Raw genomic sequence first — 15,578 nt, forward strand, 5'->3', positions numbered from 1 at the left:
GTTTTGGTTTTAAAAGTAAACTTTTTAAATACAATTTAATATATAGAGAGAAAAGTGTAGAATAGAGCATAAGTATCTAGCTTGATGAATTTTCCCAAAATGAATATACCTGTAGACTGACACCCAGGTTGAAAAACAGAACATTTGTATTGGATCCGTTTGATTTTTTTCAGGCAGTGTAGTAGGCACATGGGTGTTTGTTGTATAAGTCTTTTTTTTTTTTGAAATAGTTTAAAGGTTGACTAATATGTTTTATAAAAATTATCTCAGAAGGGAATATGGTTTTGAGAGCTCTGAAAAATGTCAGAAAACCAACAGGCTTTAGTAGTTGAGAAAGTACTTGAGGGAAATAGTTTTTTTTACATGTAGGCCTTTGTCTCCTGTGTATCTGAGAAAGTTTATAAACCTGATACTGGCCCAAGTAACTGAAAGTTTTAAAATGGAAAAAGAACATAAACAGTGCTCTGTGGGGCAAAGTAGTAAAAATTATTTCTACTTTTTGGAATAGTACATTGTTAGCCTTTTATAATTTGCCATATAAAACTGGGTCCTCATATTTATGGGTACATTGAAATGACAGTTTTGTTTTAAAATTTTTATCATTAAAATCTCAGTGATAGTTTAAGAAGGAAATTCCTTACTTAGTTTTATAATGAAATATTCAAAGTACAGAAAGAACTGGGCTAATAAGATATTTGTAGATCTTTATATCTAGTTTAAAAGCTTTATGTCTGTTAGAAATTGTTATTTGTAAAGTCCATTGAAATATGCTTGATATAGGAGTTTTCTGAAATCTGTCTGTCTTTGTAGTATTGCCTTTTCTTTTTGGAGGAGGGGCAGATAATCCATGAACATAAAGCTTTCTGAAATTTTATTTTTACATATAACAAATCTTTCTATATGTGTGTGTGTGTGTGTGTCATTTTATGAAAAATATTAAAATGGGATTTTTCCCCCATTGATCTCAACAGTAGGCTTTATCTAATTAAATTATGGGTGCTAGCTATGGTGTAGAAGAGCTATTTGGAAAAGAATGTTTTGTAAAAATGTTTGGTCATCAGTCTTCTTTCTGCCACTGGTGTTATGGGCATAAAATTACTAGAATGTTAATCTATTGAAAACTCACCACTGAATAATAGTTGTTTTTTACTCTCTTCTAGAAGCCGATAGGGCAAGCATAGGTATATTACTGTTTCTGGTATGTTTATGTTTATTTGTTTTTTCCGGGAGTTGTTAGGACACACTGAAATTTTTGTTTTGTTTTCCTGTCGTCCCTTGACAGACAGTGGAGAAGGAAATGGCTGGTCCTAATCAACTCTGCATTCGCCGCTGGACTACCAAGCATGTAGCTGTGTGGCTGAGGGATGAAGGCTTCTTTGAATATGTGGACATATTGTGCAATAAGCACCGACTTGATGGAGTCACATTGCTAACGTTGACTGAATATGATCTCCGGTCTCCTCCTCTGGAAATCAAAGTCTTAGGGGACATTAAACGGTTAATGCTTTCTGTCCGAAAATTGCAGAAAATACATATTGATGTTTTAGAAGAGATGGGATACAACAGTGACAGCCCCATGAGTTCCATGACCCCTTTCATCAGTGCTCTTCAGAACGCAGAGTGGCTGTGTAATGGGGAGCCTTCGCATGACTGTGATGGACCCATTGCTGATTTGAATTCTGATCAGTACCAGTACATGAACGGTAAAAACAAACATTCTGTTCGAAGACTGGACCCAGAGTACTGGAAGACCATATTAAGTTGTATATATGTTTTTATAGTATTTGGATTTACATCTTTCGTTATGGTTATAGTCCATGAGCGAGTGCCTGACATGCAGACCTATCCACCACTCCCAGATATATTCTTAGACAGGTAAGTTTTGTTTTCAATTGCCAAGTTTGTAGAAGATTGCTATAACAACAATGATAAGAGCGTATTTGTGATAACTATGTTGTTTATAATTGTTGTTTTCCTTGATACACACTTTCCATTTGCTTTATCTAATAGTATAGAAAGATATGCTCTGTAATTGCCTCTTTCTCTGCTAGCAAATTAGACCTTAACCCTAGATGAGTGGGAAAGACCAGTGTTTTATTTATTTTTCTATAATTACAGCTCCATAATATATATGGTACTTAAGATTTTAAAGGGTTTCCCAAGAATGTTGTTTGTAATAAATGGAATTTGGTTACTTTTTCTTTAATGATTGGGGTTCTACTCTTCCAAAAATTTGGGGGGGTTCCCCTGTATCACCAAATAAATTGGAATCACAGATATTCCAAACTATCACAAATAGTACAAACTGGTTCACTGATAGTATTCTGTTGTTTTTATGAAATTCCAAATACATTAAAAAAGAATAGTCTGCGTATTTGAAAACTAAGATTAGAACAAACCTCAAAATATTAGTTTTTTATATTTATGATTTTTAAAATTCTTTTTAAAGTTTGTAGTGCTTTTTTGTTTATAAAGTGTTTTGCCCTTCTGAAAGTGCCTTATGGTATAAGGGTTTTTTTTATTGTATGTTTTTCCATTACATCCTCCTTATATCCTCTTCAACCTCTATAAGTATGTTTTTTTTAATCAAATAGATTAAAATGTCCACTTTAAGATGACAAAATGACGTACATACCACATTTTATCCCCTCCCAAACCCCAACTGAAAGCATAGTCAAGAGGTTTTTAATGTTTGTTTGCTTTACATTGTAAGCTCACAAGAATCAGGCAGATAGGAGAGGAGAATATAGCTGTACATTTTTGGAAGTTTGAAAGCAGATGGATGAGTGGCAACTAGAAGACCAAAAATAACCTAATTCTAAAACAGTAGTCAGGAAAACTGGGAACCAACCCAATCTGTGTTTCAGATTTTTCAAAGCTCTGGATTTTAGAGGTGAAAGGGTGGTGCTAAAATAAGGAGCATCAGATGAAAGCTGTTTAAGAAGCTGGTAGATCCTCTGTCTCCTTCCCTCTTCTATGCAGTGTTCCCAACTGTAAACAAAGACCCTGAGGAAGTAAGGAAGATGTGGATAGCTAGGAATGAGTACTCTAGGCAGAGGAAACAGCAAAGTGCAAAAATCCAGAATTGGTAGTGCACTTCTGGATGTGCATGTTTAACGAACACCGAGTGAAAGATGGGAGAACAGCAGTTGCAGATGAGGTTTGAGAGGAGACCAGGATCTAGATTGTGTTGGAGACTGTTGTAAGGACTTACAGCTTTCATTCTGAGTGAAAAGGGAAGCCATTGGGAAATATTTAGGAGAAGAGTAGAGTGAACTAACTTCTATTTTAGTGGTTCCCTCTAGTTGTATTAAGAATAGCCTAGAGGTGGGGGTAAGGTGGGAAAACAGGGGTTAGGTAAATTATTGAATTCATCTAGACACAGATGAGGATGAGGTGCATTGGATGAGGTTAGCAGTGGTAGAGACGGCATGTGTCAGTATCTCTAGATAGATAGATAGATAGATTTCTCTCTCTCTATGTTATATATATAACATATAACTTATATGTATATAAGTTTTATATAACTTATATATATATAAAAGTTATATATATATATATAACTTTTGAAGGTATAGTCAAAAATATTTGCTCGTGTACTAATATATAAAGTGTAAGTGAAAGAGAGAAGTCAAGAATTATCCCATGATTTTTGACCTGAGCACCTGGAAGGATGGAGTTGCCCTTTATAGAAATGGGAAGACTGTAACAGGGGTGTCCAGCCACAGGCTGCGTGCAGCCCAGAATGGCTGTGAAGGTGGCCCAACACAAAATTGTAAATTTTGTGTTAAAACATGAGATTTGTGTGTGTGTGATTATGTGTTGCAGTGTATTTAACATGTGGCCCAAGATAACTCTTCTTAGTGTGGCTCAGAGAAGCCAAAAGGTTGGACAACCCTGTAAGGAGCTGACTTGGAGAGAAATTATAGTTTTGATTTTAGACCTGTGAAGTTTGAGCTATCTTTTATACCAAATAAAGTAAGAGATGGAAAGATGGGTTAGAATTTGGGGAGATTTAGGCTGATTTGGGGGAGTTACCAGCATAGGTAAACCCATGAAGGTCTCCTAGGAAGTGAGAGGGAAAATTAAAGGGAAGATTGACGACTGAGCCCAAGACCATTACAACATTTAGGGATCAGAGAAGTAAGGTAAATTAGCAAAGAAGACTGAGAATGTCAGAGCAGAAAGAGAGTTATGTATCCTGGAATACAAGTTAAAAAAGCAATTTAAGAAAGCAGGAATACTTTTTTTTCTTTTTTTGTTGTAGGTGCTAGTTGTGCGGTTGGTGGGGGGGCAGTGCTGGTGGTAGTGAGGAAGCAGGAATAACTAATAATTAGCTTTGTCAAGTGCTCCTGAGGGGCCAAGTATGATGAGGGTAGTGGACCATTGGATTTATCAATGTGTTGGTCATCAGTAACCTTGACAAAAGTTAATAAGGGCAAAAGCCTGACTTTAATAGATTCAAGAGAGAATGTGAGACTTACTGGAATGTACCTAAAAGTATATCTCCATAAATATGAAATAGTATGTGCAAAGTTATTTATTATGACATTATTTGTAATAATTATAAATATTATAAATACTCTAAATGCTTATCTATGGAAAACTAGTTGATTATACAAGTTATATGTATACAATAGAGTAATGTTTAATCAGAAAAAGAATAAGGAAGATTTTTGTGAATGGGTACAAAAGATTTGCAGGAAAGCCCTGACTGGTGTAGCTCAGTTGGTCAGGCATCACTCCACAAAGCAAAAGGTCATGGTTTGAGTCCTGGTCAGGGCACGTGCCTTGATTGCAGGCATGGCCCCCCATCAGGCATATGTGGGAGGCACCAATTGATGTTTCTCTCTCGCATCAACATTTCTCTCCCTCTTTTTCTCCATACCTTGTCCTCTTTCTAAAAAGTAAGTAAAATCTTTAAAAAAATGATTTGCAGGAATAACTCAGTAGCAATGAGCATTATTAGCATCCAGATCATGGTTTCTAAATACCAGTACTTACTAAAAGGAACCCCAGACCAAGGCTCATTAGAAAAATGGCTGATTTGAAGTCTGGGGCAAAGAAAATAAAAAGAGCCTGAAACAGATCTTGTGCCATAAAGCAAGGAAGTGCACAAAACCGATACAAACATATCAAAAGGACATAGGAACTGGTATGAAGGGGCTTGCTCCCACTGATCAAATTAGGACAATTGGAACATTAAAAAACATAGTGATGGTAATGAATTACAATACATATGGGTTGGCAAGAGTAGGTTTACAGTCGTGATACAAATAAGTAATACTAAATAATACAGGAATAAACTGTTTCGTGTACTCACAACAGTAAACCTACTTTTGCCCACTCCTGTATTGAATAAGAAAAAGAATCTGTGAATCTGTAGTGAGAAACAAAACAAGCAGAGTGGTGGGATGAGATAGAAAGTTCTTCAAAAATAATATCAGCAAATAACTGTGGCTGGCCTGACTATTTTGCTATCACCATTATAATAATTTGATTCAGGCAAGTGGATGCTAAAATCCATTAGGTGAAAGGCCATTGGGGAGCAGGATAGTTACATGATCTGAAAGTAGCATCTCACATAATGCTTAATTACAAGGGTTATAAGGTACCTTTACCATGGTAAGACTTGGCATGTGTCATTTTAACCAAATAGTCAACGGTAACATCACAGTGGGACAAACTGATATTATATGCACTGAATATGATGTTCATAAATCACCTATGTAATGAATGATCTTGCCAAAAAATGTATTCTAATGTAATCCTGAGAAAATGGTCAGACAAATCCAGAACATGGAACATTCTATAGGACAGCTAGCTGATTCAGACTCTCCGAAAATGTCAGTGTCATGGCAGACAAAAGCCAGGCAGGTGGAATTGAAAGGGAAATTGAAGACACACAACCAAAAGTAATGCTTGAATTTGAATTAGATCCTATGTTAAGAAAAATAAGCACTGCTCTAAAGGATATTTTTGGGACAATTAGAAAAATTTGAATATGGACCACATATTAAATAACACCAAATCATTGTTACAGTTTCCTGGGTGTAGTGTAGTGGGTTGTGAAGAGGATACCCTTGTTCTTAGGAGATAACATGTTAAAGTATTTGGGGGGAAAGTGTTATAATGTCTGTAGTTACTTAGGTAGTATATATGTATGTGGGTATTTATAGAAAGAGGGAAATAGGACAAATATGAAAAATGTTAGTTATAAACAATCAGATTCAAGTGAAAAGTATTATAAAGTATTTATTCTTTCAGCTTCTCTTTTGGTCTGGTCATAATTTTTCAAAGTAAAATATGGGCAAAGAAATATGAAGAGAGAGAAAGAGAATGGGAAGAAAGAAATTGCAAACAATCAGGTCTTAGAGGTTTTCCTTTAAGGGCAGCAGAGAAAAGTGAAGCTATAGGATGGGGAGAGGAGGAAAGGGTTTGGAATCCCCACGGTTTTGTTTTAGATGGGCTATATTATAGCATGTTTGTTGAACTGAGGATAGGAATGACCCAGTTTGGGGGGTGATGTTAGAGGAAAGAGAAGGTACATTGTTGGAGTCATGTCCTTGAGTATATGAAAAGGGATGGGATCCAGTGGGTTGGAGAGGCTGGTCTTGGGCATAGGGACTGTTCATCCATAACAGAGGGGAAGGTAGAAATGATGGAAGCAGAGGTACAATGTTGCTGGATATGATAGTGGGACCTTAAGAAATGCTTTCCTGGTTGTTTTTATTTTCTTTGTGAACAGAGAGTTAGAATGGAGAGAAGTTTGGTGGTTTGAGATGAGGTGTGAAACAGTCGTCTAGGAGAGTGAATGGACTTGTATGATACAGTGGCAGCACTAAAGGCCTCCTTCTGGTTAGTAGTCATGTTGGCATTGTGTCTATTGCCAGCCTCACTCAGCTGCACAGATACAGGGAACCGATAGATAATTGGATTTAAGCAGAACTGAAGTTTTGTTACACAGTACAATGAAGAAAAAAGAAGCAAAGGAGTGATTACAGTGACTTACTATGGGATCAGTTGAATAAGGAGGGTTGTAAAGATAGAAGGTAGATGAAGGACAATGAAAATATTGTAAATTCAATAGCTTTGAGGTTTCAGAATTATTGAAGTTAGAGTACCAGAAGGCATAAGCTGGAAAGACAAGTGGTGTTGGTTAGTGTTAGTATAGGATTCTTGAAATTGACATTATAAAGGATAATCTTGGTGACGACAAGATCCAGGTTATAAACATGGGTGTGGGTCCTGAAGTGGAGTAAAAGACAGGTCATAGGAGAAGTTAAAAGGGAAGCGAGTGAGAAGAACACAAATTACAACAGCAGTATTTTTGAAAAAATTACAGTGAACTAAAATATTCAAGAAATGAGAAAATGGATACTGAGGGTTTATAGATGACTATAAAAAGGCATAACAGGAGAAAAGAGGGAAAATCATCTGGAAGAATAATAAGGATTTTAAAGTGTACAGTTTAGTGGTTTTGGTGTATTTACAAAGTTGTGCATCCATCACCACTAATTCCAATACATTATCATTGGCCCCCAAAGAAACTCACAGCCATTATCAGTCACATCCCACTCCCTTCTGTCTCTAGACCCTGTCAACTACCAATCTGCTTTCTGTTTCCATGAATTTGCCTGTTCTGAACATTTCCTACAAATGGAGTCATACAGTATGTGGCCCTTTTTTGTGTGTTTCTGGCTTCTTTCAGTTAGCATATTGTTTTTAAGATTCATCCACAGAGTAGTATGCATCAGTATTTTGTTCCTTCTTATTACAGAATAATATTTCACTGTATGAATATGCTACAATTTGTTGATGAATGTTTGAGTTGTATCTAATTTTGGGATACTATTAATGCTGCTGTAAACATTAGTGTACAAAGCTTTGCATAGACATGGTCTCAATTCACAATGGGGATTTGAAACCAAATTTTGCTTAACTCAATTGTGCCACCCACTACACAGCTCCATGTTCTTAAGTATCTAAACTTTCTTTATTCATAGGAGAATGGTGGCAGGGGCTGTCAGGGTTCTTCCTATATCTTCTCAGATCTGGTTTCCATTTTCTTGCTCACTGGTACTCCAACATGAAGCAAACGTGTGTCTTTGCTGGAGAGCTGCTGTTGGGCTGCTGTAGGGCTGCTGTAACATACTTTGCCTGCTTGAAAAGAGAGCCAAACATGCTTGGAAATTTACATCTCTCCAGCAGCAGCTCTTAACCAGTGACTGATGAGGTGGGGCACAAATATTGCATTTATCTTTGTCCTAATTGGGACAACCTTTAGGTCAGACCTACACTGTCTCCCAAATGCCCCATAAGAAGGAGCCAAAGTTCTCTTTGCCTGAAGTTCCCACAGGGCTGTGCTTGATGTCTCACCCTTGCCTTGCTTCCTTGTGTTTCTGATCTCATCCCCCCCCCCCCCACCATGGTTTTCCTTTGGGAACACTCCTAATGACATTCACACTGATCTTCCTTTCAGAGTCTGCTTCTGAAAAAAAAATTTTGTGCGTGAAGAGGAAAGGAAATGTTTATTTAAAGCTATACAGACTTAAAGTAGTGACCCAACATCTTCATTAAAATACTAAAGCCCTTTAGGATACCCACAGACGCCCACAGTCCTTCCTTCTCCCTCTGCCCTAATCTGGGGTACAGCATCTCAGGAAACGAACCAGAAGTCCATGATTCAGGCTCCTGGCACCTTCTCATGGCCCACCAGCAAGAGTCCTTTCACCCCTTTTCTTCCAGGCAAAGTCTCTCCTGCTTCCTAAGCCATGTGGCAAAAGGGAGCACCCCAAAGCCACCTGGTTCTCTCCTTAGCCAAAGCCGCAGAGTTGCGGTTTAAATCCCTGTGCTGTCCTTCCTCTGCACCCCCATTTCCGACTCCTCTTACAGTCAGTTTGCTTCTGAAATTTATTTGACACAATTTCAAGAGCTTCAGCACGATATAAACAAAATTAGAAGGAGACAGGGATGCTTCTAGAGGCAAGCCCACTTACAGCAATGAAGGAGACAGCTGATAACTGTAACAGCAAAGGAGGAAATAGAAGCACTATAAAAAGAAAACATAAATAATGGAAAAACCACATAAATCTGGGGCTTAACTCCTCTTTATTTCTCAGTAGTCCTTTGAGGTCTTTTTTTTTTGTATTCTTTTTTTTTAATATTAAATTTTATTTAGTTACTTTTCAAGTACATTTTTTTTTTTTAATCTATTCTCCCATCCCATCCCACCCCCCCTCCCGGTCTGCCCCCTCCCTCCCATTCCCCCCCCCCCCAGTCCTCATCTCTGTGTCTTTCATACTTGTTCCTCAAAATCCCTCCCCCTTTTTCCCCTTAAGTTCCCTTCCCTTTCCCCTCTGGTCGCTGCCCACTTGTTCTCTATTTCAGTGTCTGTGTTTTTATTCTGTTTGCTTGTTTGTTTTATTCTTTAGCTTCCTGTCAAAGGTGAGATCATATGGTATTTGTCCTTCAACACCTGGCCTATTTCACTCAGCATAATGCTTTCCAGTTCCATCCATGTTGTTGCAAAAGGTAGTAGCTCCTTCTTTCTCTCTGCTGCATAGAATTCCATTGTGTATATGTACCACAATTTTTTGATCCATTCATTTACTGATGGGCACCTAGGTTGCTTCCAGCTCTTGGCTATTGTAAATTGTGCTGCTATGAACATTGTGGTGCATAGGTTCTTTGAAATTGATGTTTTAGGATTCTTGGGGTATAATCCTAGCAGTGGAATTGCTGGGTCAAAAGGCAGGTCAATTTTTATTTTTCTGAGAAAATTCCATACTGTTTTCCATAATGGTTGTACCTTTGAGGTCTTTATTGTGTTCAAGATAATAATCAGTGTTCACAGTAATGACTTTGAATTATCAAAGAAAATTAAATTCTATCCAGGAAAAAAAAAGGCATATTATGCATTTTATAAAGCTTTGTATTATAAGTATGAGATATTGAGTACATACTTGACAGTTTCCTCACAACACTCCACTAAAATGGCAGTAAAAGGGTGGGGGAGTTCCTATAAACCTGTGAAGGCAAAAGTGATAATAATAAAAAATTGGAAATTGGAAAGTAAGTGCCTGTTGTAAGATTGGGAGTGAGAGTAGCAGTGCCCAAGAGGTAAGTTTATTTGTACTATGAAACACTAGAAAAACTCTCGAAACGAGACACCAAGCATCACTCAAGACCAGATACAGATAGGAGCCAAATACAGGAGATTTGGTTGAAAGTCAATCCAAGAAGCTTTCAGACCTGCCGGCCTCCGACAGAAGACAGACAGGATATTTTCCAGAGCAGTTGAATGTCAGGGACTCTGGACCTGGGGACACCAGGTTCACATGAGAACAAAGGTGCCAGTTCTTCAGTATGTTTTCAAAAGGATTAACTGTAAATGTATGTACTGATCATTGAGACTTCCAGCTCCTTTGCCATCTGTACTTTCACCTGGCTCCCGTCCTCCAAACAGGAGAGCGGTCTCCTTGGGAAACCGGCACTGGAGAACAGGACCGAAGATACTGCGGTAGGAAGGATGGCCCTATCTCATTAACCAGACCTCTGTTCAATGACTCTATAGTGAAACCTAGGACTTGATAAGCTTAGTCCATGAACACAGAATGTCAGTTTAAACTTTTTGTTTGTTTGTTTAAGTACTTCACAGTCAAATATAAATGGTCAGTCAAGAATCACCAGACATTTGAGGAAAACAGACCAATGCAAACCGAAAAAGCAAACTGGTAATATAAAATCAGGAGCAAAAGAACACTTCAAAACAAATAATCATATTCTCACAGATAACAGATGTTGCATTCTATGAGACAGTAAAAGTAGTCTATAAAAAAAGGAAAATTCAGAGAAAAAGGTTTTTAAAAAATGAAAATAGAAATTTAAAATTAGCAGGTAGCCCAATGGATTGATGCTGACCTATGAACTGAAAGGTTGACAGTTCAATTCCCAGTCAGGGCACAGGCCTGGGTTGTGGGCTAGGTCCCCAGTCAGGGCTATATGAGAGGCAACTGATCAAAGTATCTCTCACCCATTGATGTTTCTCTCCCTCTCTTTCCCTCTCTCTAAAAATAAGTAAAATCTTTAAAAATTAAAACCATCAGGATAATTGGAACATAGATTTGATTCAATTGCCCAGCATGTAAAACAGAAATGAAAAGTAGAGGAGAAAAGGTGAGGTTAATCCGCTCGGCCCAGCAGTGAACAAGTAGGGTTCTATAAAGAATACATAGAGAAGACAAATAAATAATCCATTTGAAAATTAAAAAAATAGAGAGAGAGAAAATGAGGGGGCAATACTAAGATATAATAGTATTTTCCAGAACCAAAGGCCGTGATTTTTTGTATTAAAAGGCCCCCTGAGCGCTCAGTATGAGATGAAAAATTTCAGAATACTGGGTATAACAGGATCCTAAAAAGCTTCTTAAGAGACAAAACCGGTAACATACAAAGGTTGGAAATCCAAATAGCATCAAACTTGTTAGCAAAAGTAGAAACTAGAAGACAATGGAACAATGCTTGTAACATTCTGAGAGAAAATAATGTCTAACTTAGAATTCTCAGTCCAGGCAAACTACCAATTAGATATAAGTCTAGACCCAAGGATATTTTTAAATTTGCAAGTCTCAGAATGTTTACTGTCCAACCCCACACCTATTAGAATTGCTAAAATGAAAAAGCAAAGATTGATAATAACAAGACCTGGCAAGGATTCAGAGCAACTGATACTGTTATACATTTCTGGTAGAAATGCAAAATGATACAACTGCTTTGAAAACAGTTTGGTAGTTTCTTAATAAGTTAAACATACACTTAACGTAGGAAACATACACTCAACAGTTTCACTCCTAGGTATTTACCCAAGAAAAATGAAAACATGTCCATGCAAAGACCTGTATGTGGTCTTTATTCATAATCACCCAAAACTGAAAATAGCCTTTGGGCAAAATATCCATCAACCAATGAAACGATAAATTGTACATAAGGAATAATTATAATTACATGTAAAAACATGGATGAAACTGAAATGTGTTATGCTGAATGAATACAGTCAGATACAAAAGGAATCTGGATACATACTGTGTTAGCACATTTGTGTGCCATCCTGGAAAAGGCAAACCCATAAGGGATGAATCAGATCAGCGGTTGCCCAAGGGCTGAAAGTGAGGAAGGGGATTGACTACAACGGGGCACGAGGGACCTTTTTGGATTATTGAAAATGTTCTGTATCCTTAATGTGTGGCAGTTGCATGACTGAGTAAGTTTTTCAAAACTCATTGAACCGTATAGCTAAAAAGGGCAAATTTTTCTGTTTGTAAATTAAACCTCAAATACATCTGACACTAAAAATAAGTTTATCCTCCAGCCCTCCTTTCTTAGAAAACAACTGGAGGATACACACCATCAAAACTAAGGAGTAGTAAACTGAGAAAGAGCCTTGGTTGGTGTGGCTCAGTGTATTGAGTGCCCACCTGCGAACCAAAGGGTCACAGGTTCTCTTCCCAGTCAGGGCACTTGCCTGGGTTGCAGGTCAAGTCCCTGGTAGGGGCTGTGTGAGAGGCAATCACACACTGATGTTTCTTTCCCTCTCTTTCTCCCTCTCTTCCTCCCTCTCTTCCCCTCTGTCTGAAAAATCAATCAATAAACAATCTTAAAAAATTAAAATACATAACAGGAGTCTTTTTTCCCGAAGTAGTAGGTAAAAGATAAGTTCCTTAAGGAAGATGATAGACTTTCTTCAGTTATTCTGGATAAGATTTGGAGTAGACTGTTCATATCTTTAAGATTCCATATTTTCTTTTTAAAAATACCTTTATTTCCTTAGTTATAAAATTAACATGCCATTGAATAAAAAATTTTAGTGGAAAGTACAAAGAATAAAAATAAAACTGTCAATAATCCTACTTACCCAGAGTTGACCTATTTGGACTAATTCATCCATCTCCTTTCTCCCTCCCACCCTCCCTTTCTCTACCCCTCTTCCTTCTCCTTCCCTTCCCTTCTTCCTTTTCTTTTTCCTTCCTTCCTTCCTTTCTTTCTTTCTTTCTTTCTTTCTTTCTTCCTTCCTTCCTTCCTTCCTTCCTCCCTTCCTCTCTCCCTCCCTCCCTCCCTCCCTCCCTCCCTTCCTTCCTTCCTCCCTTCCTTCCTTTCTTTCTTTCTTTTTCTTCTCTTTCTTCTCTTTCCCTCCCACACCCTCATTCTCTTCCAAATAGGAAATGTGCCATATCTTTTACTAGTGAGTAACCATAGGAGCTGTGAATTCCATGAGGAAAGAAATCAATAGAAAAGAGAAAGAAAGAGGAAATATAAAGCAAAGGGTGACAGGAGGATATAAAGGAGTAGAACAAAACCAAATGTAGTAGTCTTCTCTTAGCCAAGGTTTCACTTTCCACAGTTTATGGTCAACCATGGTCTGAGAATATTAAGTTGAAAAACTACAGATATAATTCATAAGTTTTAAATTGTGTACCATTCTGAGTAGTGTGTTGAAATCTCTCCCTACCCATACTGTATGTGCTGCCTGCCCATTAGTCACTTAGTAGCCATCTCAGTTATGTATTGACTGCCATGGTATCACAGTGCTTGAGTTCAGGTAACCCTTATTCTACTTAATGATGTCTCATTCACCCCACTTCATCACATAGGCATTTTATCATCTCCCATCATCACAAGAAGGGAGAGTGCAGTATAAGAAGGTATTGTATGAGAGAGAGACAACATGCACATAACTGTCATTATACTATATTGTTATAATTGTTATATTTTATTATTCGTTATTGTTAATCTCTCACTTTGCCTAATTTATAAATTAAACTTTATCACAGTTATGTATAAGAAAAAACATAACATATATAGAGTTTGGTACTATCCATGGTTTTAGGCATCCACTGGGAGTCTTGGAACTGTACCTCACAGATAAGGGGGACTTGTATATGCTGTTGGGTTGGCCAAAAAGTTCATTTGGTTTTTTTCTGTAAGATGGCTTTTATAGGGGAAAAAAACCAAAAAAACCCCACTTTTTTCTGTAGTACCGCTTAGTTGTATTTAACTTTATTTGAAACAATTTTGTTAGATTGTATTGTGTCCACTGTCCTGTAAGTATGTACTGTAAAAAACTTATCAGCACTGCTCTGGGAACCAAGAGTTTGCTGATTTGATTCCCACTCAGGGCACATGCCCGGTTGTAGGCCAGGCCCCTAGGTAGGGGTGTGCAAGAGGCAACAAACTGATTGATGTTTCTCTCCCACTCTTTCTCCCTTCCTTCCCCTCTCTCCAAAAATAAACAATTAAAATCTTTTTAAAAACATCAAAATTGGTGAATTTTTGTGTAGCCATTTTACTATTGAAAGTAGAGGAAAATATACCCCTTCAGCATATTATGCTTTATTAATTCAAGAAAGGTAAAAATGCAACTGAAATGCAAAAAAAAAAAAAAAAAGATTTGTACAGTATGTGGAGAAGGTGGTTTGACAGTGTGACTGTCAAAAGTGGTTTACAAAGTTTCATGTGGAGATTTCTCGCTAGATGAGGCTCCGCGCTTGGGTAGACCAGTTGAAGTTACTGGCAATCAAAATCGAGACATTAATTGAGAACAATCAACGTTGCGCCACATGGGAGATAGCTGACATGCTCAGAATATTCAAATCAACAAATTTATTGGTGAAAATTAAAATGTCTTTTATTTCATGGAATAAACCATATGGACTTTTTGGCCAACCCAGTAAATAAAGAAGAGTCAGGGTCAAGCCCTCCTGTCTGGATTTTGAAATGAGGCCATCATGCAAACAAGGAGCCTTTTCCCAGCATCTTTGGTGGGCAGTCCTGTATCCAGGTCTACAGTGCTACTGGGAGGGAGGAAGGGGTTGTTACTTTTTGACAGAAACATGACTGGCAATCACTGACAACAGAGATTCTGGTAAGCAGGGTACTTTATGAAACAGTCCCCCTAACCTCAGGTTCTCCAAACATCATCTCCAGAAAGAGACAGAAGTTATAGAGAGCAATTTTATGTTCATCATTGGAAGGAAATCTTACTGAAAAGAGGGGTGTCATTTACGTCCAAATACCTCTCGCCAGCCCCAACTGTGATTATTTCTGTTCTAGTGTTCCTAGAATCCCCTGGGCCTTCGCCATGACAGAAGTGTGTGGTGTGATCCTGTGCTACATTTGGATCCTGGTTCTTCTTCTTCACAAACACAGGTACTTCACTTAACTCCTTTAAAAGACTGCAAGTGTTTTGACTGTCTTGTGTTAAAGTCATCAAACCTGTTTTTTCCTATGTGGTTTCCTTCTTCATAACCTTCTCTAGTCATTGTGACATTATAGTTACTGACATAGGAAGAACATGTTTTGGTTTTAATCAACAAAAGAGTCAGCTGGAGGTAATGTCTTCATATTTTGTAATATTCTGAAAGTATTTGGCAGGTCAGTATCAGAAATGTTTAGACATGGGCCAGCCATTGGCAATCTAGCTGTTCATCTTTCTTTGGGAACATATTGAAAATGTCACTTCTATAGAAGGATAGCAACTCCTCCCAGGACAGTCTTTGGTCTAATGTTCACATGGAAGAAGT

The 15,578-nt window shown here is 37.7% G+C and overlaps 1 protein-coding gene across 4 annotated transcripts in view; it reads left to right on the plus strand.

The window, feature by feature from the left end:
- The window catches only part of SAMD8 (sterile alpha motif domain containing 8), a 69,807-nt gene that overhangs the window by 35,368 nt on the left and 18,861 nt on the right, over positions 1-15,578 (plus strand). For all 4 annotated transcript variants that reach the window (XM_037130543.2, XM_037130545.2, XM_037130542.2 and 1 more), the window contains exons 2-3: positions 1,283-1,875; positions 15,109-15,204. In XM_037130543.2, coding sequence (XP_036986438.2) covers positions 1,283-1,875; positions 15,109-15,204 — 689 coding nt within the window. The remainder of the gene's footprint in view (positions 1-1,282; positions 1,876-15,108; positions 15,205-15,578) is intronic.

This window comes from Artibeus jamaicensis, unplaced genomic scaffold (assembly GCF_021234435.1).
Source record: "Artibeus jamaicensis isolate MK-2021 breed Jamaican fruit bat unplaced genomic scaffold, CSHL_Jam_final contig_332, whole genome shotgun sequence".
NCBI lineage: Eukaryota > Metazoa > Chordata > Mammalia > Chiroptera > Phyllostomidae > Artibeus > Artibeus jamaicensis.